At 54.5% G+C, this 21034-nt stretch overlaps 1 protein-coding gene across 7 annotated transcripts; it reads left to right on the top strand.

Moving 5' to 3' along the window:
• The first annotated feature begins 5866 nt into the window (after window positions 1–5866).
• Window positions 5867–19487, top strand: LOC132348083 (glutathione S-transferase theta-4). 7 transcript variants are annotated; one of them, XM_059895241.1, is made up of 10 exons: window positions 6420–6879; window positions 7322–7638; window positions 8552–8639; window positions 10483–10664; window positions 11738–11861; window positions 12921–13008; window positions 16948–17098; window positions 17772–17948; window positions 18163–18210; window positions 19061–19487. In XM_059895241.1, the coding sequence occupies exons 3-10, from the start codon at window positions 8615–8617 to the stop codon at window positions 19256–19258; spliced, it is 993 nt and encodes a 330-aa protein (XP_059751224.1). In that variant the 5' UTR covers window positions 6420–6879; window positions 7322–7638; window positions 8552–8614; the 3' UTR covers window positions 19259–19487. The 7 variants fall into 7 exon arrangements, with proteins under 7 accessions (XP_059751223.1, XP_059751222.1, XP_059751226.1 ...); XM_059895240.1 differs by lacking the exons at window positions 6420–6879; window positions 7322–7638 and adding an exon at window positions 5867–6020; XM_059895239.1 differs by lacking the exons at window positions 6420–6879; window positions 7322–7638; window positions 8552–8639 and adding an exon at window positions 5867–6020.
• Window positions 19488–21034: the final 1547 nt, after the last annotated feature.

Genomic DNA, 21034 nt, shown 5'->3' with positions numbered 1-21034 from the left:
GGAACCTGCTCCAGGCAGGATGCACAGACACTGGGCAGAGCTCAGCCCTGGGTGCCCAGAGGGAAACCGAAAATTACGAGGTTTCGAACATTCTGGAAGAAAGAAGGTATCGTAAATGAGACTCTACAGCTGGGCTGTCCACAGCCATTTGTGAGAAGGCAGGAGTGGCACATATGCGCTCAGAGAGGAGAAGGAACGCGAAGTTGCTCCCTGCCCCGCCCAAAGCGTCCACTGGGCTAAGCTAACCCTCCACCAGGTCCAACCCTCAGGGAGTGGGGTCGGGGGCTGGCATCCTCTTTCCTGTCCACTCTCCTTCCATCCCTGCCTGGGTCTTGAGCCAGCAGGAAGAGAGATCCACATGGGGCTGAGTACTGGCTGGATTCTGAGGACACCCAGCAGCCTGCAGGCTGCCCGAGGGGTTGATTTCCCTGTGGCAGGCAGGGCCTAGTAACTCTGAATCCTTTAAAAGTGGGGCACATGACAGGCTAGCGGAAATCCTGAGGTGTGGAGAAGAACCCCATTCCAGGAGCCATGCGTGTGGCTGGGCTGGCACGGATGCTTGGAGAGGGAGTTAACAGCTGGGCTCTCTGGGAAGGCTTTGGGCTTCAATCCTTGGACCTTAAGACTTTTAGTTTTTATTTCCTTGAACTTTAACCTAAAAGGGCAAAGGAATTTAATTTTTTGATATGAATTTCACCCTAGGAAATTCACGAGAGAGGGCATTTCTATGTTGACTTTTTTTAAAAAATAGATTTATTTATTTAGTTAGTTAGCTGGTTAGTTAGTTTTGGCTGCATTGGGTCTTCGTTGCTGCCCGCGGGCTTTCTCTAGTTGCAGAGAGTGGGGGCTGCTCTTCGTTGCGGTGCGCGGGCTTCTCATTGCGGTGGCCTCTCTTGTTGTGGAGCACGGGCTCTAGGTGCGCGGGCTTCAATAGTTACAGCGCGTGGGCTCAGTAGTTGTGGCTCGTGGACTCTAGAGCGCAGGCTAAGTAGTTGTGGCACACGGGCTTAGTTGCTCCGCGGCATGTGGGATCTTCTTAGACCAGGGCTCGAACCTGCGTCCCCTGCATTGGCAGGCGGATTCTTAACCACTGTGCCACCAGGGAAGCCCTATGTTGACTTTTAATTGGAGTATCTTTGTCATTTTATCTCTTTGCAGAACGTCTGAGCCAAATTTGGACTTTGAGGTTGGCCCTAATTTAGGATGGAAAGGTTAGGGAGAGAATTCTTGGTTTGGGTTCTAGTGTGCCCTTGGAGTTCAGTGATGCCCGGTTCTGGCCCATCCCGAGGCGGCTGAGGTGGGGGAATATTAACTGCCCACGGGCCCCAAAGGGGAATGGATGGAATGGGGCCCTCACCCCTCCCCCTGGGAAACAGTTGAGGCGGCCCTGAGGGCCCTTTCCCTCCCACCCCTTCCCACCCACCACTCTGCTCAGCAAGCAGCAGCAATAGCGCCGACCCATGAATTTGGGAAAAGAAAGTGGGCAGGTTTGATTCGGCTCCTTTGGGGCCTCTCTCGGGATCTGGCCTAGCCTGCCCTGTGGGTGCTCAGCTCCGCCCTCGCTCTCTTTGGGGGTGAAGGGGTGCAAGCTGCCCAGCGTGGGACGGTCTCTCTCCATCGCCCCAGGCCTCCAGCAGGCTGCTGACCTATCGTCCCAGCCCCACGCCCCGTCCCCACCTCCTCCCTGGCCTCCTCCTCCTCCTCGTCCATGCGGCCTCACTGCCCTGACCGCTGCCAGCCCGTCCCCAGAACCCAACACCCATGCTCTTGGCCAGAAATGAACTCCAAACTATCACTTCAGGTAAGCTTCTTTTGTTTCTTAAAGGGCTCACTCTGCACACATTGGCAGAGGCAGACTGTGGTCAGATCATGGAGGCACCAGGTACCAGGTGGAGGAAAACCAACCAGGGGGGCAAGCGAGCAGGCCCCTGTACCCCATTCCCGCCAGTGCCCGCCAGCGCCAAGCCGCAGCCCCCTGCTGAGTTGGACCCCTTGCTCCTCACTGCCTGGCCCGGGCCCCACGGCTGCCCTTTCACCGCCTGTGCTGGCTGTCCTCCCCGGTCCCCGGCCTCTGCTGCTCATCTTCCTTGCAGTCCCTGGAGAGGCAGCTGGGGCTGCACCAGAACAGCAGCCCCTCAGTTTTCCAGGCTTTTCCAATGGCCTGGGGCACTCACTTACTGAGCTTGGAGTTTCTGACCTCAGGCCAGTGCTCTCAGGGGCACCGCCTGCTGCTCCGCCTAAGGCAGGGTCGGCTTTGAGTAAAGGCCAGGGCGGCTTCCCCTAAGAGGCAAGGCCCAGGCCGGGTCCAGGGCCTCCAGGTCTCCTGTCCCCCTTCAGCCAAAAGGATAATGAGGGGCTCCCATGTGAGTGGCCTTTCCCAATTTCCCAAGCAATTTCCCCAGACATTACCTCGTGGTATCCTCACAACAACCCTGTGAGGTAGGTGTTAGTGGCCTTACTTTAAAGGGGAAACTGAGGCCCAGAGAGGTAAAGTAGGAGATTTCCCCTACGGTCACACAGCAAGTTAGCCGCAGGACCGGTGCCCGTCCTCACCCCCCTGCCCTCCCTCCCAAGCCGAGGCCTTCTTGCTTTTCTTCCAATTCTTCTTCTACACTTTTCCTCTCCCGTCTCCCCTCCCCTGTCCTATCAGAGGACAGGCAGGTTAAGGGGAGCTGGCCTGGGGCTCTGCCAGACTTGTCTGGGACCTGAACAGGAATCAGCTTTGCCGGCTCCCACCCCTCTGCCGCTCAGGAAGTGGCCTGTGGCTCAAGGATCAGCTTGACCAGCCCTGTGTGTGCAGGAGAGGGCGGGTGGGCCCAGCAGGGAGAACTCTGCTCAGGGCCAAGGACCCTCTTCTTGTCCAGAGGAGGGCTTTGGGGGGGGGGGCACAAATGCCAGGAACCTCCCTGCTGTGTGTACTGGAGGAGGAGAGCAGGGTGGGTAGGTGTGGGAGCCTGTGTGTCAACACAAAATGAGGCAAAATTAGAGAGTGAACCAGTGCCTGGCAATGGTCAAAGGTGTACACTATCTTCCCTTGAACTCTCCGGTGGCGCTAAACTTGAGCCTGGCACAGCTGTGATTACTCAGAGCAGAGGGGGATTTACAGCCAAAGTAAACAGAGCTGAAGCTTCAGGGCATGTGCTTATCCCTTCAGGGGCCCTAGCCATGCTTTCAGTTGTCAGGTGCTTTTGGAAAATTTGCAGAAAATACTTTTACAAGTTGGTTGAGGCCCATTGTGTTTTTCCACTGCAAATTTCCTTCATCACACATATCCCGTGAGCATTTGGGCATTTGGGATGTGGCTAAGGGGGAAGGTAAAACTGGGGGATCACTAATATATGGGTTGAGTGGGATATGTCCACGGGATTTGAAGTCACTCCTGTGTCTGACATCTTGGTGCATAAATGGCTTCCTGGGACACACTTACTGCCAAAGGAGACGTGGGGGAATCACCTCTTCTGTGTAGGAAATATAAAATCATTGTCACAATGAAAGGTAATCAAAGAGTCTGCAGGGGTGCAGGGGTGGGGCTGGGGGAGGGAGTATTTGAAAGGTGAAGGTGTGTCCAGCAGTTAAGAAGAATGTCAGGATATTTTTCTTGAGCTTGTGGTACTTGTTTTTAAAATTCATAATTTCTCAATCTAAATAATCGCTTTATATATAAAAAAAGGTTGCTTATCATCTTGAGTGTGTTGACAATGACCTGGTTTTTCTGTTAAGCCTGCTTTTCCAACCGACTCTTTAGTCAAGACTCAACGCCCACCACCCCCACCCCGCCCACCCCGCCCTGGTGCTTATGGGTCAGACTCTTATTGGCTGTTAACGGGCCCCTGATGTTCTCCACAGCTCTGTTCTCACACCAGGCCATCGAATTTGCTGCTCTTCAGCACTGAATACCCCACCTAATGCATGTGAACTGTAATGTGACCTGAAAGCTTCCTTATTCCAAGCTTACTGATTCCTGCAGGAATCATCATCCCCAAGTCACACAGGAGGAAACTAAGGCCAAGGCCAATGCTAAGGCTGAAGGAGGCGACAGTGTTGAAAATGACAGCATAACATGAGGGATGAGGTCAAGGCAATTGGTGAGGTCAAGACAGCTGCAGTGCTTTGTCCCATGCTATTCCAGCTGGTGACAAAATAACTGTCTCTAACAGATTCCTGGCCAGGGCTCCTCCCCAACAGCAGCAGCCTTCCTCTGGAGCCAGAAATGCCTCCGTTTATATGGTTTCATTCACAGGCCACCTTAGCTCTACTTAAGCAGGAAAGGTGAAATGACTTGCCCAAGATCACTCAGCTAGTAAGTGACAAATCCAGGATTCAAATCCAGGTCTCTGGACCCAGAGCACGGACAGGGAGAACGAGGGCAAACAGACTGGCAGCCCATCAAGCCAACCTGGCCCTGCTGGCAAGTGGTGGCAGCAGGCCCTGGCTGGGTAAGTTTGGCTCCAGTCCCTTCCTTCCCCAGTGGCTCCCCAAGCCACGTGGACTGGGCTTTCTGGTAACACGTCCTTGCATTACAGGGCCCCATACCCTTTAAAAGCACTTTTAGCATCTCACTAGGTCTCTGTAACCACCTCCGGAGAGGGTAGAGCTGCAATTACTTTACAGATGACAAGGGCAGCCTCAGAAAACTTTGGGGAACTCAATAACCTTCCAACTGTGATGTTCCCTGGCGTGATCAGCGGTAACGTGTCCACAAAGCATGAACAAGATGGGGGGGGGGGGTCCCATGTGAAGTTTCTTATTGACAAGGGTTACTGTGAGGCTTCTTGCCTGGACCCCCTAGTCTTAGACTTGGTCCACCTCACCCAGAAGCCCTGAAATGGGTGGGACTGGGCTGTCATGACAGGGACTTCTCTTAAAACCAGTCTCTAGGTCTCACCAGGGTGGGCTTCCATGGTGATCTCTCCTCCTCCCATTGGCATCCCTTCCTTGCGTTGCTACTGTCCATCTGTCCCTTCCTCTTTCCCCTCCTTAACCCAAAGGTAAGTCTCCCACAGGTAGAGGGAAGACTCAGAGTGGTTAAGAGAGCTCTAGGCGCCAGAAAGAGCTGTGGTCAGACTTCCACCTACACGTGAAAGCAACCTCTGAGGACCCTTCCTGCTTCAGAACTGGGCTCTTGACTCAGGTCTCCTCCCTGCCCGCTCCCCTTTCCCTGACCGTTCTTCCCCTCCCCTATCCTGTGCGTAAAAAATATTGACATTCCAAAAATGAGTAGGGGTCTATTATGCTTTGCTCAGCGATGGGGCGTCTAGGGCTGGGGAATGACGCCATGGACTCAGCTTTGCTGGGAGGTCTGCCAGCTCTGTTTCTTCCGCCTCCCCTTTTCCCTCCACTTTTTGAGTCCACCTTCTTCTATTCGCGCCTTCCTGTCTCCCCCTCTGGGACCCTGCACAGCTCCTTCCACTCGACACGGCCGGAGACTGCACCTTCTGCCCTCGCCCGGCGGGGTCTCAGCTCCGAGGCCCCAGACCCTTCCCTTCCGCCCCACAGGCCCCGGCGCTTTCTAGGCCCCCCTCCCGGGTGGTTTTCCCGCCCCTTCCCTTCAGCCTAGGCCGCCGCCCGGCAATAGCAGAACCACCCACCGCTCTCGGGGGCCCTGGGCACAATAGCCGCGCGTGTCACCAGACCATAACGGTCCAGCGCGCGCCGACCGTTGCCGTGGCAACCCCCTCCCGGCAAGCTCCGCGCGCGGGGCCGCGGGGGCGGATAGGGGCGAGGGCTGAGAGGTGGTGGGTCCGCCCACAGCATGCTCCGCGCTCCGGGCGGTGCTCTGAGAGACTGTGCTCTGAGGGGCGGGGCGGGGCGGGGCGGGGCGGGGCGGGGCTGGCAGGTCCCGGCGTGCTCCGCGCGGCGGGGCGGGGCCGAGGGGGGCCGTGGAGCCGGGGGGCCCTGGATCCTGGCGGCCCGAGGGTCTGTGTGCTGGTGGTGTCTGCCAGAGGGGCAAAGTGAGGTCTGATAAAATGCTGTGCCAAGGGCCGGCATGAGGCACGCGTCCAAGAGAAGGGCCGTCTGGCGTAAGTTTTGTTTTTGCAATGACCTTTTTATTAGTATGGAGGTTTTAATTTATTATTATAGAGAATAATATACAAGTTACTCCTGTATCCCCCATGTGGGTCGGGCTTAAGTGAAGCCCTCGGGTGCTTCCACCTCAACCTCCACACTCGGGAATCTGGTGTTTGCCGTTAGGTATGTGTTTATAATTGAAGGAAGTCAGAACAGTCACCCCCAAATATGCTACTCTGGCATATTGACTATTTTGAGTCAGACGCTGGAAAAACAGCAAATGCAAGAAAAACACTGATTTTCTTTCTTTTTTTTAAAGAAAAAAGTTATTATCTTTTGCCCAGTTTTCTACTGCGTTGCGCTTTTTTCCTTACCGATAGATTCTCAGGCTGGTTTCACTGGGGATTTACATTTTTAGGCGTAAACCTGGGGAATTTTCTTGCATTTCCTCTCCGGTGGCCTTTTCCTGTCATTTGTGAAGAACGCTTCTTATTCCGTGGCTGCATCCTAGCAGGGTCTCGAGAGGACGCGACGCACGGTCTTTAATCATCACAAAGCCTTCGCTCTGTGTTATAGTCAAGGGCTCTTTACAACCAACCGCGAGCCCAAACACAAACGTTTAGGGAATGGCCCATAAGCGTCCGAAACAGCACAGGTGAAAGCACACCATGCTTTCAAGTTTCTCGGGGTTCCCTTACCCACATTTCTACTTTCTTTTTTTTGGCTGCGCCCTGGGCATGCGAGATCTTAGTTCGCGGACCAGGGATCGAACGTGCGCCCCCTGCAGTGGAAGCGGGGAGTCTTAACCACTGGACCGCCAGAGAAGTCCCTACGTTTCTATTTTCAACAGAGTGATTTATTTGCTTATAGGTGGGGTGGGGCAGGGAAGGGAGGGCAGTCCCCCAGGGTTCCTTACGTGAGAAAGAAGGAAAGAGAGAAGGGAAGGAGGAGAGAAAGAGAAAAAAAGGAGGAAGGGAGGGAGGAATGAAGGAAGGAAAAAAGAGAAAGAGGAAATCCAGAAAGAAAGAAAGAGAAAGAAAGGAAGAGGGAGGAAGGAGAAACAGAAGGAAGGAAGGAAAGAAGAAAGAAAGGTAGAGGAAATCCAGAAAGAAAAGAAAGGAAGAAAGAAAGGAAATCAAGAAAGAAAGAAAGGAGGAAGGGAGAAAGGAAGGAAGGAAAGAAGAAATAAAGAGGAAATCCAGAAAGAAAGAAAGAAAAGAAAAGAAGGGAGGAAAGGAGGGGAAGGGAGGAAGGGAGGGAGGGAGGGGCTTCCCTGGTGGCGCAGTGGTTAAGAATCCTGCTGCCAATGCAGGGGACATGGGTTCGATCCCTGGTCCGGGAAAATCCCACATGCGGCAGAGCAACTAAGCCCATGCACCACAACTACTGAAGCCCGTGTGCCTAGAGCCCACGCTCTGCAACAAGAGAAGCCACCTCAGTGAGAAGCTCGCGCACCGCAAAGAAGAGTAGCTCCCACTCGCCGCAACTAGAGAAAGCCTACACGCAGCAACGAAGAACCAACGCAGCCAAAAATAAAAATAAATAAAGTAAATAAATTTATAAAAAGACAGAAAGAAAGAAAGGGAAAGAAAGAAAGGAAACCTCTGGTCCTGTGCTGTGTGCACCAGGGTGAGAGTCTCGATGGAGGCAGGGCTGAGTCTGGAAGCTGGTGAGGCTGCCAGGCCATCGGGGTCTTGGTTGGGGGGTAAGAGATGCAGGAGGTGGAGGGACAGCACTTGGTGATGGAGGGTCTGGCCTGAGCCTGAGGGGCGGGGGTTCGGGGGGCACGGGAGGAGGGCAGAGGGAGGTCCCAGTAGGAAGTTGGGATAGTTACTCAGAGGGGTGGGGTGGGCATGGGAGTGTCTGTGTGTGTGTTTCTGTGTGTGTGTGTGTGTGTGAGACTCTGTGCGTGTATGACTCTGTGAGTGTGTGGGATTGTGTGTGTGGGGTGTATGTGGCACAGGCATGGTGGGAGGGAAGACAGAAATCCTTAAGAACCTGACGTGCGCGTCACAGTGGACTTGAAGAACAGTGAAAGCTGCCTAGACTGAAGGGAAGCGGGGGTGGGGGTGGGAGTGGGGAGGTGGTCCCAGCCAGATGAAGAGAGCAGGGGTGGGAATGTCCACCGGCTTGCACCGCCCCATGAAGGTGGAGAAGGACCAGGCTGGGGACCCTGCTTTTGAAAAACCAGTGACCAACCCCTCACAGGGGCAGAGGCCATGAGGTGTGGCGGCTTGGCTGGGCGCCCAGCCAGTTGTGGAGGGAGTAGGCTTCGGGGAGGGGCATGGACCAGACCATGGCCCCCATTTTGGAGACCTGAGTAGAGGGCCGATGGGAAGCACAGGGATGGTGCTTGAGTTCTTTCTGGACCTGTACTCAGCCCCCTGCCGTGCCATCTACATTTTCACCAGGAAGAACAGCATCCCTTTCGAGATGCACCCTGTGGAGCTGGCACAGGGTGGGCAGAGCTAGGTGGGCTCCATGGAGGGGGCGCCTAGGGGCCAGACCCTGCGCTGAGCCTCCTCTGCTCTCTGCCCCCCAGGGGAGCACCTGAAACCCGAATTCCTGAAGGTGAACCCCCTGGGGAAGGTGCCTGCCCTCAGGGATGGGGACTTTCTGGTGGCCGAGAGGTAAGGTGCCCTGGGTCTGGGGCTCATTGCTAGGGGGAGGCAGAAGGAGGCAGACAGAAAGCTGGTAGCCCCTGGCTTGAAGATCTTTCCAGACTGCTGGACCCCTTCCTCCTTGCAGCCAATTCAGCTCGGAGGGCTGGGAGCTGGACCAGGGGGCTGCTGTGGGGCTAAAGCTGGGAGCTTCAGAGTGGAAGTGGGTTTAGGCCACCCCCTAGGCCTGGACAACCTGGATGCAACCGGGGAAGACCCAGGCTTGAGGGGAGCCCCTCCCCAGATGTCTGAACATGTCCTTTCAGAGTCACAGGAGCTGGGCAGCCCTGGGGCTGCACTGGGCTCTGAATGCCCGTCCCCTGTCCTCACTTTTTGCCCATGGGCAGGTCACAGAGCTTCATGCCCCAGGCTTCTCTTCTGTAAAATGGGGTAATAAGGTAACCACCTCCCAGAACTTGTCGGAGGATGGAAACTGGGCACCAAGTGCCTGGAGCCCAAGGGGGATCAAGAGTCAGGGGACTTCCCTGGTGGTCTGGTGGTTAAGAATCCACACTTTTGGAACTCTCCTGGTGGTGCAGTGGTTAAGCATCCACCTGCCAATGCAGGGGACACGGGTTCGAGTCCTGATCTGGGAAGATCCCACATGCCATGGAGCAACTAAGCCCATGTGCCACAACTACCGAGTCTGCACTCTAGAGCCCACGAGCCACAACTACTGAACTCACGTGCCACAACTCATGAAGCCTGCACACCTAGAGCCTGTGCTCCACAGCAAGAGAAACCACCGCAACAAGAAGCCAGCGCACCGCAATGAAGAGTAGCCCCCACTCACAGCAACTAGAGAAACCCCATGTACAGCAACGAAGATCCAACACAGCCAAAAGTAAATTAAAGATAAATAAATAAATAAATTTATTTAAAAAAAGAAGAAAAAAAAGAATCCACACTTCCACTGCAGGGGCTCGGGTTTGATCCCTGGTTGGGGAACTGAGATCCCACAGGCCGTGAGGTGCGGCCAAAAAACAATAGAGTGGGGGACCCTCCGAGCCCCTCCCCCAGACTCTGAGCACCAGGTAGAACTGGCCCAGGAAGGGAACTTGGAGACCCCCTAGGATGGGGTGTCTGTGGCAGGTCTGCCTCCCTCCCTCTGAGTAGGGACCCTGATACCAGAGAGCTGGGTCCCCAGGCAGAGAGCAGGCTGTAGTAGTAGGGGGGAGGGGGCTTGAAACCCAGGGAGGAGCAGAGCTTGGAAGGGAGGAATGGAGCAGTTTGGTGGGGGAAGATGCCACCTGGAGGGGACATGGCTGTGGGGAGGTCCTCCCCAGGGGGTGGAGTTGGAGCACTGGCACAGTCAAATCTCCCTGCTAGTGAGAGATGGAGCCGCCCAGGCGGGGTGGGCAGATCTCTGACACCTCCTGCCCACAGCGTGGCCATCCTTTTATACCTGAGCCACAAGTGCCAGACAGAGGCACACTGGTACCCACCTGAACTGCAGGCCCACACCCGTGTGGATGAGTACCTGGCATGGCAGCACACGGCCATCCAGCTGCCTGCCACCAACGTCTACCTGTGTAAGGTGAGCCTCCCTGCCCTATCCTGCCTGGGTAGGACCCAGGACCCCCAGAGCTGGAAGGGACCGGTTGGCCCTTATATCAACTCCCGTCTACTGCCCTGGGCAGACATCACTAATCTATCACAGCTCTCTTTCCCCTGAGCCTGAATGAAACCTCAGAATCCTTCTGAACGCAGAGCCCCAGAGGGCATCGCTGATAAATGGCTGCTGAGGGAGAGGTGAAGAGGAGGTTGAGGAGGCTTGGAGGGCCCCAAGATAAGCTGCCGCCTCTCTTCCCAGCCCAGTCTCTCCTGCCCCACTTCTCCGGGCAGCCTGTGGATGCCGTGCAGCTGGAGCAGCTGTTGGGGAAGCTGATGTCTGCTCTGCAGCACCTGGATCAGGAGGTCCTGGCGGCCAGGCCCTTCCTGGCCACTGAGCAGGTCTCCCTGGCGGATCTGATGGCATTCACAGAGCTGATGCAGGTGAGGTTCTCCTGCCCACTTGCCCTCTGGGGCTGCTGTGGGCACAGGCTGAGCCCAGGCCCCAGCTGCCCTGTCTCCCCAGCCCACTGCCGTCGGCTGCGACCTCTTCTGAGACTGGCCCCGGCTTGCTGTGTGGCGAGCCCATATGGAGGCCACCCTGGGCCTTGAGCTCGTCCAGAAGGCCCACAGGTGAGTGCTTCAGCCTCGGGACTCCCAAGAGGCCCAGTGGGACCCCCAGCTGGCCCAGAAGCTTGTGCAGAGGGTGAAGGAGTGGCTCCGCTGAGGGTCTGCCACGCCCCTGCGCTCTGCCATCTGCAGTAAACACTCTGTGTGCCCCCAACTCGTGTCCAGCCTCTCTCTGTCCCGGGAAGTGGCCTCTCCCCATTTCCAAATGGTCAGGGGATCTCCTGAAGTCGCGCAGCTCAGAGTGAGCAGCACTCAGGCCCCCACAGGGACCTTCCAATGCCGCCAGGTGCCGAGTCCAGGTGCTCGGCCTGGCCACGGCCGGTCCCAACCTAGGCTGGAAGTTTCTGGTCTCCTCTGTGTGGCCCCTTGAGTCCCCTGTGGCGTCACCCCAATGCCCTGACAGCCCCCTGGGCTCCTATTTCTTTCTCCCCACCCGTTTCTAGCCACAGTTCAGGCTAGATTGACCTGTGGGTACCCCCGCTCCCTGCTTCTGGAACCCTCCTGGGTTAGTTCTCATCCCGTCCTCACTCTGGACCCTGCAACACCCCTTCGATTACGTTCTGCCATGAAGGCCTGGCCCCGGGAGCGCACACGTGGAAGCCCTTCTCAGACCCGGGCCAGGAGTACAAACGGGCACCCCCAGGGAGGGGAAGGGCAAGGTCACAGCCACCCCTGACCCCTTGGCCCCAAGCCACGGGCCTCTCGCCAGCCTGTTCCTGGGTTTCTTCAGAATCTTTGCTGCTGTGAGAATTCCAGGCTTCCCGGCCTTATGACAACACCAAGTGAACAAGAGGTTCCAGAACGTGGGGGCCTGGGCCTGGGCTGGTGGGCACAGGACCAGGGCACAGGCTGCATTTTGGCTGAGGTTGGGTGTTTGCTGGCCGCAGCAGGGGCCCAGCATGGGCCTGGAGCTCTACCTGGACCTGCTGTCCGCGTCGTGCCGCGCTGTCTACATCTTCGCCAGGAAGAACAGCATCCCTTTCGACTTCCAGTTTGTGGATCTGCTGAGAGGTCGGCACCTGCAGCTGCCCGGGTGGGAAGGCAGGACACAAGGTCGGGGCGTTTCTGAGAAGCGGAGACAGAGACAGAGGAGACCCCCACAAAGTCCAGAGGGGAAGAAAAGCTTCCCAAGGGAATTGGTGGTGGTGCTCCTGCCCCGCCTGCCTTTGCTGGTCCCCACGGACTCTGCCCCACTGTGATGAACAGGCTCTTCCGGGGGGAAGTGGGAAGAAGAGGGGCGGAGGGGCTCCCACCTAGCGTCCCACCTTCTCCTCGAGGGTGCCCAGTACCTCGTCAGCTGCAGCACCTGCCAATTAGGTTGGCAGAGGTCGCAGAGGCGCATGGTTATTCCTCATTTATTTCCATCCACACCCGTTCCCCCGCTCCAAGTGTTCAGACCTGCTCAGGGTGACCCGCAAGCCTGGGTGAGGTCCGTGGCCCCACTCTCCATCACCACTCCAAGCGGCTCTAAAACCTCAGCTTGCAGAGGCTGGAGCCTCCAGAACACAGAAGAGGAGACCCGGGAGCCCGGACATTATCAGGGTGGCAGTGTTTTCAATGGAGGCAGCTGGCCAAGGAAGAGTTAAAACTCCCCCTCCCGCCCCCCACCCACACATAGGGTTCTCTGTTCGGATCACCTGGATTGAGTGCATATGGAGGCTCTCTTTTGGATTCCATCTGTGTGCGGGGGCTGGGGCTCCTGTGCTGGCACCTGCCCTGCTCCCCTTAGAGGGGCAGGGGGCCTAGGGTTGGGATCCAGGCCCCCAGGGCTTCTGTTGATTCACAGGCTGTGGCTTTAGGCCCAGAGTTGGGGGTGAGGGCTGGAGGCCTCCAGCTTCTGTGAGCCAAAAGGTTGTCCTGGTCACGGAGCCTGGGATGGGGGCAGGCGTCCTGACCTGGTCCCTGTTGCGCCGCTGATTTGCCCCCTTACCTGGGGTGAGCCATGGTTTTCCTCTGGGACTCAGTTTTCCCTTCTTGAGAAAATGGAGAGAAAGGCATTTCTGCCTCTGGGAGGCCTGGGTCTCTCTTCCCTGGGGTCCCAGCAGCCTCAGACCTTCCTGCCCCTCTCAGGTCACCACCACAGCAAGGAGTACATCGAGATCAACCCCCTGAGGAAGCTGCCCAGTCTCAAGGATGGAACATTTGTCTTATCCGAAAGGTAACGGTCTTCCCTGGCTCTCCCACCATGTGTCTGCTCTTCCTGGGAGATTCAGTGGCAGCCCTCCTGCTGGTGCCTATTGATTTTTTTTTTTTTTACTCTGGAAAAGTTCACACATACACAAGTAGAGTAAATAGTAAATAAGGAGGAGTATAACGAACCCATGTACCCACCCCTTAGTTCCAACAGTGGTCCACCCAAGGGCCCATTTTGCACCATCTATACTCCACTCTGTTCCCCTGCCTCCTGGCCACTCCATTCCTTCACCTGTAAATGTTTAGGAATGACCTTCTAAGAGATAAAGGCTCTTTAAAAAAAAAAAAGCATCGCCACAATACCATGATGACACCTAATAAAATTAACAATAATTCCTGTATTTCATCACATATCCTGTTCATATTTGACAGTCTCTGAATATCTCAGACATATTTTCTTTGCAGTTCGTGCCTTGGAATCAGGGTCCAAATAAGCTGCAAAGAGTGCAGCTGATTGATCCACCTCTTCAGTCTCTTTTCATCTCCAGCCCCCTCCACGCCCCACCTTGGACCTTTGCATTTTTGCTGTGGTTGAAGAAACCAGCTCCTTTGTCCTGTGGAATTTCCAATGGTCTAAATTTTGCTGACTGCATCCTCATGGTGCCGTGTAACATGGGTTTTTGTCCCTTCATTTCCTGTAAATTGGTAGTTGGATCTCAAGGTTTGGTAAGATTCAGGGTTCATTGTTTCTCAGCCTGCTTCACAGGTGGTCTCATAACTTAAAGTATATCTCCCAAGTGGACCATGGAATTCTGGGTGGCCCAGGGCTAGGTACATTTCTAGGACTGCTGTAAGAGGGTACCACCGACTGGCTGGCTTAGAACTACAGAAATGTATTGTCTCATGGCTCTGGGATAGAAGTCCGAAATCAAGGTGTTGGTAGGGCCATGCTCGCCATGAAGGGGCCAGGAAGGATTTGTTCCAGGTCTCTCCTAGGTTCTGGTAGCCTAGGGTGTTCCTTGTCTGGAAGATGGCCATCTTCTCCCTGTGTCTCTTCACATCGCTTTCCCTCTGTGCATGTCTCTGTGTCCAAATTTCCCCTTTTTTTTTTTTTTTTTTTTTTGGCTGCATTGGATCTTCGTTGCTGCGCGCGGGCTTTCTCTAGTTGCGGTGAGTGCGGGCTACTCTTTGTTGCGGTGCACGGGCTTCTCATTGTGGTGGCTTCTCTTGTTGCAGAGCACGGGCTCTAGGTGCACAGGCTTCAGTAGTTGCAGCACATGGGCTCAGTAGTTGTGGCTCACAGGTTGTAGAGCACAGACTCAGTAGTTGTAGCACACGGGTTCAGTTGCTCCGAGGCATGTGGGATCTTCCCGGACCAGGGATCAAACCCATGTCCCCGGCACTGGCAGGCGGATTCTTAACCACTGTGCCACCAGGCGAGTCCCGACACCAGTCATTTTGGATTAGCATCTACTCCAATGACCTCATTTTAACTTGATGACCTCTGTAAAGACCTTCTTTCCAAATAAGGTCACATTTTAAGGTACTGGGTATTAAGACACAATTCAACTCATAACCGTCTGCTCCCTGGCCCCCCCCAAATTCATGTCCTGCTCATGTGTGAAATACATTCACCTCATCCCAGCATCTCCAAAAGTCGTAATCATCCCAGCATCAACTTTAAGTCCAAAATGCCATCCTCTAAATCATCCAAATCAGGTATGGGTGCGATTCAGGGTTTGATTCATCCTGGGGCAAAATTCCCTTCCATCTTTGAACCTGTGAAACCAGACGACAAGTTATCCTGTTTCCAAAATACAGTGGGGGGACAGGCATAGGCTAGACATTACCATTTCAAAACAGAAGGATAGGAAGGAAAAAAAGGCTCGTGCATCCCCAGCACGTCTGAAACCTGGCAGGACAAATTGCATTCGATTTTAAGGCTTGAGCATTGTTAAAAATCAAAATTCAACTGAGTAAAATTAAAGATTCAACAATTCATGAACAGAGCAGCATCCCATCTAGAAAGGAGCTCTGATGAGCTGTACAAAATGAAAGGCTTTTTATAGGCAGAAGGAGGCAGGAAAAGGAAGTTTCTAGCAAAGACTGGATTGTTTTAGTCAAGATCACCTTTCTTTGGGGAAGCCAGGGGTCTATCAGGCAGATGACCTCACTAGTGCTGGCCAGGTAATTCCAGATTAACTGGTTAAAGGTCACATTCCTGGGAGAGGCTGAAACTGCAGTTAGGTTAAGGTACTGAGTCTCGGTTTGCTGATGTGGGGCTTAGCACAAGTGACTCCATTTTGGGCCTTTCATTTCTCTCTTAACAAAATCATCCTCTTTAGCTCCATACTCTGTCCTCTGGGCCTATCAGGGTATTGGCCCCACCTTTTAGAACCAGTACCCCAGGCCTGTGGTGGCAGGACAGCCCTACTGGCCCCTGAGCCTCCCTCTGGGTTATTCTTTCCTTTTCTTGAAGGTTGAATAGCCCCATCAGCCCATTTCACAGAGGTGTCTGACAACCTTCTTTCATTTCACCCCATCTGTCTCCTTCAGTACAAGCTGTCAGTGTTTCTGCTGAAATGGTCCCTTAGATCCACAAGTCACCTGCCTAATACCTTTACCAAGTGATTGTCCAGCCACACCCTTGGTTTTCTCTCCAGAGCAGGGACCCCACCTCTGCCCTTGGCCTTCTTATTATGCCACCTTCTCACCCTGCTGGTCCTTCCCTCCCACCTCCCAGTCCTGGGCCTTAGAACGGCTGTGAATCCACTACCATCCCCCTTAGGCCTTCTCCAAAGACCCACCCCTCCCGCATCCCTCCAGCCTCCTGGCCCCTCTGCCCACAGGTGTCTATTAGGGCACTGAGTGAGGGGTAAGGACACCAGCCACGCAAGGCAGAAACTCAGCTCAACTAGTTTGAGTTTATTGGGGGATGTGACAAGCCAGGGGAATCTGGGCCTGGCTATGGTGGTGCTGATGCTTTCCCCCCCATCCCACCTGCCAGCTTTTCTCAGCATTTTCTCCTATTCCCACCACCAGCAACAGCTCTGTAGCCTCATCTTTGAAGCACCTGGTCCTCGCAAAACGAGCAACCCCTCCTTCGTGGGTGATCTGAAGTTCTCAGGAAGGACAGGGATGGGCCCAGTCGAGTCACCTGCTTACTTGTGGGCCTCTCACTGGCCAGGGCACTGGGACCCATGACTGCCAGTCACCCGGGCCAGAATCACTGTTGGTGGAGCGGGTCCCTGCGGGAAAAGTGGGGGAAAGGGTGCTGGCCAGACAAAAGGCCAGATGCCCATTCCAGGGTCATCCCAGGGACTGTGATGTGGGCCGGGCGCCTGTCCCCCAGGAGGTGGGGCTCCTCCGGTCACAGGAAGCTCTGGTTCACCCTGGGGGCAAGGGGTGTCAGAGAACGTGCTGGTGTGTGTGGGCCCCGCTTGGTATCCGAGCTCCCAGTGTGGGAGCCGGGAGGGCTGAAGGCAGGGAATAAGCGTTGAGGACCGCAACCTCCAGGTGCAGGATCAGGAGACACGGAAGGTGTGGCGGTGGGGGCAGTGGGCGGTGGGCATGGACAGAGCGGTGCAGGCCATCTCCGGCTGTCCCTGACCTCTCCCCACCCACCGCCCACCCTCTCCCTGTCACTCATGGGTTCTGCTTTCTCCAGATTTCCCGCGCCCCCTCTTATCCCGTGTTTCCCTACGTGTTGTGCCCTGTCTGGACTGCCCTTCCTGACGCCATCCACCAACTCCCACCTGCCCCGCAGGGCCCCTCCCTGCCCTCGCTGATGGGGGCGGACTGACTGCCTTTCCCGGGGCCCTCGGGGCTCATCCTTCTCCAGGTGGGATGCCAGTGCCTAGAGCCCACCTGTGGCTGGAGGGCCCACATTGGGCCCAGCCCCGCTGGATGGTTCGTGTAGAGGGTTGGGGAGGCCAGAGGAGCGCCCTGACTGTCCTCTCTGCAGCGTGGCCATCCTTTTCTACCTGTGCCGCAAGTACAGTGCACCCTCGCACTGGTACCCGCCAGACCTGCACACGCGCGCCCGCGTGGATGAGTTCATGGCCTGGCAGCACACAGCCATTCAGCTGCCCATGAACAAGATACTCTGGATCAAGGTGAGCGGGGCCACAGCGGGGGCTCAAGCAAGTGTCCCTCCCTCCCTGAGCCTCATTTCCACGGCTCCCTTTCCTGCCTGCCTTACAGGGCTGTGGGGAATGTGAACCACTGAGTAGGAAAGAGCCTTATAAAGACAAGGTGAGGGGTGCCCAGGAGGGGCTGGTATCACTGAAGCCAGGATAGGATTCAAGACATTTCATTCCAAACTAGAAAATATCAGAGTTGGGAATTCCCTGGTGGTCCAGAGGTTAGGACTTGGAACTGTCACTGCTGTGGCCCAGGTTAAATCCCTGGTCAGGGAACTAAGACCCCGCAAGCCATGCAGCCAAAACCGCCCCCCCCAAAAAAAAAAACCAGCAGAAAACCCCCAGAGTCGAAGGGCCCATAAAGACTACCAAATTTGAAGATGACAAATAACCAGTACATGTGTCCCTACTTCTTATCCTATGCCTGTGACAGATATCAGTAATCAGTCATAGGATTCTTTCCTGCTGGGACCTCAAATCCTTCTGAACAAGGGCCCCAGGCAACTTCTACCAATCAGAACTGCTAAAAGAGGTGACACCACTTTACATCCTTGGTACTGTCTACCACCTCTCTAGCAGAAAAGGGTACTGAGACCTGGAGGGTCAGATATGGCCTCCTCTCCCTCCCCTCCCCCACCCTGGCCAGCTGCTGATCCCGATGATCGCGGGTGAGGAAGTTCCAGCTGAGAAGACAGAGCAGGTGCTGGCAGAGGTGAAGAACAACTTGAAGCTCTTCGAGGAAAAGTTTCTGCAGGAGAAGATGTTCATCACTGGGGACAACATCTCCCTGGCCGACTTGGTAGCCCTGGTGGAGATGATGCAGGTGTGCGGTGGGGTGATGGGGGGTTGGAGCCTGGGCAGAGGAGGGACTCCTCTGTGACCATAACTTTCAGAAAGGCTGGTGAAGGGGGAGATATGGGGACTGTGGGAGCCACGCCTGGGTGTCTGACCTTGACCCGGGGGCCACAGGAAACAGGTTTTGAACCGGGGAGGATCGTGGTCATTCATGCTTCACCAAGAGTCCTCTGTGGGGGCAGGAGCTGGAGGGTCAGCGTGGGACAAGGAGAAGAACACACTGTTTCTTGGTCAGTCGGCCAGGATCCTGGATGCCTCCTCCTCCCGCTGGACACTCCAGGAATTGTCCAGAGGCTTCCAAAGTGTCCTTCCAGCCAAAGTGCCTCTTTTCCAGAGCTCCAGACAGATGGTTGTACAGAGCAGCTCCCTGGCTCTGGGTCTGAGGGGCATCCGCTGTGCATGGGGGGACACACCTGGGTGTGGGGCGGCATTTATGTGGTTTCTGTGTGCAGGGGAGGGTGGCCAGTTCTGACCTAGCTGGTGTGCAGGACGGTGTTGAGACCCTGGCCAGTATGCAAAGTGGCCCTGGTCAGTGTGCAGTGTGGACCAGCACCGGGGAAAAAACATTCCAATCTTTCTGTCCCAGGTGGTGCAGTCCCCTAAGTTTCACCCCCCAACCCCTTAAATTTAACCCACAACCCCCCAAACATCTTGTGTGCATGTTTCTTAGGCTGCCTGATGGCTTTCTCGTCCCAGCCCCTGTGCTTGATCACAGAGGGAGGTTCAACAGGGGGGAAAAATAACTGAATTCCTCCCACCCTCATCTGGGGACAAGGGGTTTCCCTGGAAGAGGGCAGGACCCCTGGGAGGTTTCATGCTGGAGAAGTGGGAACCCCTGGGCCAGGGGTCCCTTAGAGAGGGATTCAGGAGCCTTGGAGCAAGACCAGCGACTGAGAGCCCCCAGGGATCTTCCATCCCCACCCCACATGTGTTACATGGCCTGCGACCCCTGACCAGGCCTCAGGGGTTAGCCAGCTCACTGTCCACAGGGACGGATGGGGAGAGCCCTGCAGCTATAGGAGGGACCCAGGTGGGGCTGGTCCACAGGCTGACCATGCCTTCCTCTCTGTCTCTCCACAGCCCATGGCGGGCAACCATAACGTCTTCCTCAACAGCTCCAAGCTGGCCGAGTGGCGCATGAGGGTGGAGCTGGCCATCGGCTCCGGCCTCTTCTGGGAGGCCCACGACCGGCTGGTGAAGTTGGTGGAGTGGGACTGCTCCACGCTGGACCCGATGGTCAAGGAGAGGATCTGCGATTTGCTGCAGAAGTTCAAGTAGAAGCAGCCCAGCCTGCGGGCCTGGCCGGCTCAGCCCCTGGCGCCTCCTACCTTAGGGAAGACGCTGAAAATCACTGTTTGCCTAATAAAGAACTGGAACAACCACCACGGTTGCTGAGCCTGGGACGCACGTCTGATGTGGTGGGTCTGGGGGGCGGTCACGAGTCCCCCCAGCTTGCAAAAAGAATTTGAAAATTAAAGGTTAAACATGATTAAACTGTCAATAATAAGAGTTGATGACTTCAGTGCTCTACTTTCACTAATGGATGAAATAGTGAGACCAAAGATCCCCAAGGAAATGGATGATTGAGCAACACCCTAAACCCATCGGCCTGCCAACTACACATAGCACTGCACCCACAACACAGAATACACGTTCTTCTCAAGGGCACATGCAGTATTCTCCAGTTTAGACCCTTTGTGAAGCCATAAAATAAATCCCAAGAAATTTAAACAGATTGAAATCATACAGTGTGTGTTTCTGAACACAGTGGAATGAAATGAGAGATCAACAACAGAAGGAAAACTAGAAAATGAAATATCTGGAAATTAAACAATCCAATTTTAAATAACCAGTGGATCAAAGAAGAAATCACAAGGGAAATTAGAAAGTACTTTGAACAAATGAAAACAAAAACACAACACACCCAAACTTATGGGATGCAGCAGAAGCAGGGCTATGAAGCAAATTTATAGCTGTAAAGGCACACAGATCTCAAATCACAACCAGCAGAAGAAAAGAAATAATAAAGATTCCAGTGGAGATAAATAGAGAAGAGAAAAACAGTAGAGAAGATCAATGAAACAAAAACTGGATTTTTGAAAAGGCTGTCTCCTGTGCTGTAGTTTTCAGCAAGACCCTGGATCAGACTTCACTCACAACACTCAGGTTGTGCTTTTTTTTTTTCCTTTCAGCAGACAGTTACCATTTTTTGTTGTTGCTGAGAATAATTAAGAACTACTCAGCAAATTTCAGGTATACCATGCAGTGCTGTTAACTATAGTCACCATGCTGTGCATTAGATCTCCATAACTTACTTATCTTGGGTATTCAAAACTTCATACCCTTTGACCAATATGTTTCCATTTCCCTTCTCCCCCTCCAGCCCCTGGTAACCACCATCTACCCTCTGCTTGTTAGAGTTCCACTTTTTTTAGATTCCACACAGCATAAGTGAGATCAGGCAGTATTTCTTTCTGGGCCTGTCTTATTTCACTTAGCATAATGACCTCCAGGTTCATCCATGTTGTTGCAAATGACAAGATTTCCTTCTTTTCAAAGGCTGAATGAAAGATTCCTCTGTATGTGTCAGTGTATATTCTCCAAATTTTCTTTATCCATTCACCCCTTAACAGACGCTTAGGTTGTTTCCATATCTTGGCTATTGTGGATAATGCTGCAATGAACATGGGATTACAGATATCTCTTCCAGATCCTGTTTTCATTTTCTTTGGATATATGCCCAGAAGTGGGATTGCTGGATCTTTCAGTGGGATTGCTCCATCATTTTAAAGATGGGGAAACAGAGGCCCAGAGGAGGGAAGAAACAAACCCAGGGAACGAGATTGAGGCACTGTGCTGGCAGGAGCAGGAAGACCTGCTGTCAGAGTCCGGGACGCGCACTGGGGCGAAGTGAGTTAGCCTACCACGCTGACCGTAAGCCCTGAGGCTTTGCCTCTTGCTGGCGCCAGGATCTCTGCAGCTTGTGGCCAAGAGCGTAGATGCTGGAGTCAGACTTTCTGGACCTGTAATCACTGTGGGCCTCAATTTTCTCAT

The sequence above is a fragment of the Balaenoptera ricei genome, chromosome 14, assembly GCF_028023285.1.
Source record: "Balaenoptera ricei isolate mBalRic1 chromosome 14, mBalRic1.hap2, whole genome shotgun sequence".
Lineage (NCBI taxonomy): Eukaryota > Metazoa > Chordata > Mammalia > Artiodactyla > Balaenopteridae > Balaenoptera > Balaenoptera ricei.
The sequence above is the reverse complement of the archived record's forward strand: the minus strand, read 5'-3'. Positions and strand labels throughout refer to the sequence as shown.

What these genes read in the sequence shown, in the direction of transcription:
- LOC132348083 (XM_059895239.1), top strand. Translation starts at nt 5,987, where the DNA reads ATGAGGCACGCGTCCAAGAGAAGGGCCGTCTGGC. An exon ending in CAAGAGAAGGGCCGTCTGGC is followed by an intron (nt 6,021 to 10,482) that starts GTAAGTTTTGTT and finishes CTCTCTTCCCAG; the next exon opens with CCCAGTCTCTCCTGCCCCAC. An exon ending in CCCTGGTGGAGATGATGCAG is followed by an intron (nt 17,949 to 18,162) that starts GTGTGCGGTGGG and finishes CTGTGGGGGCAG; the next exon opens with GAGCTGGAGGGTCAGCGTGG.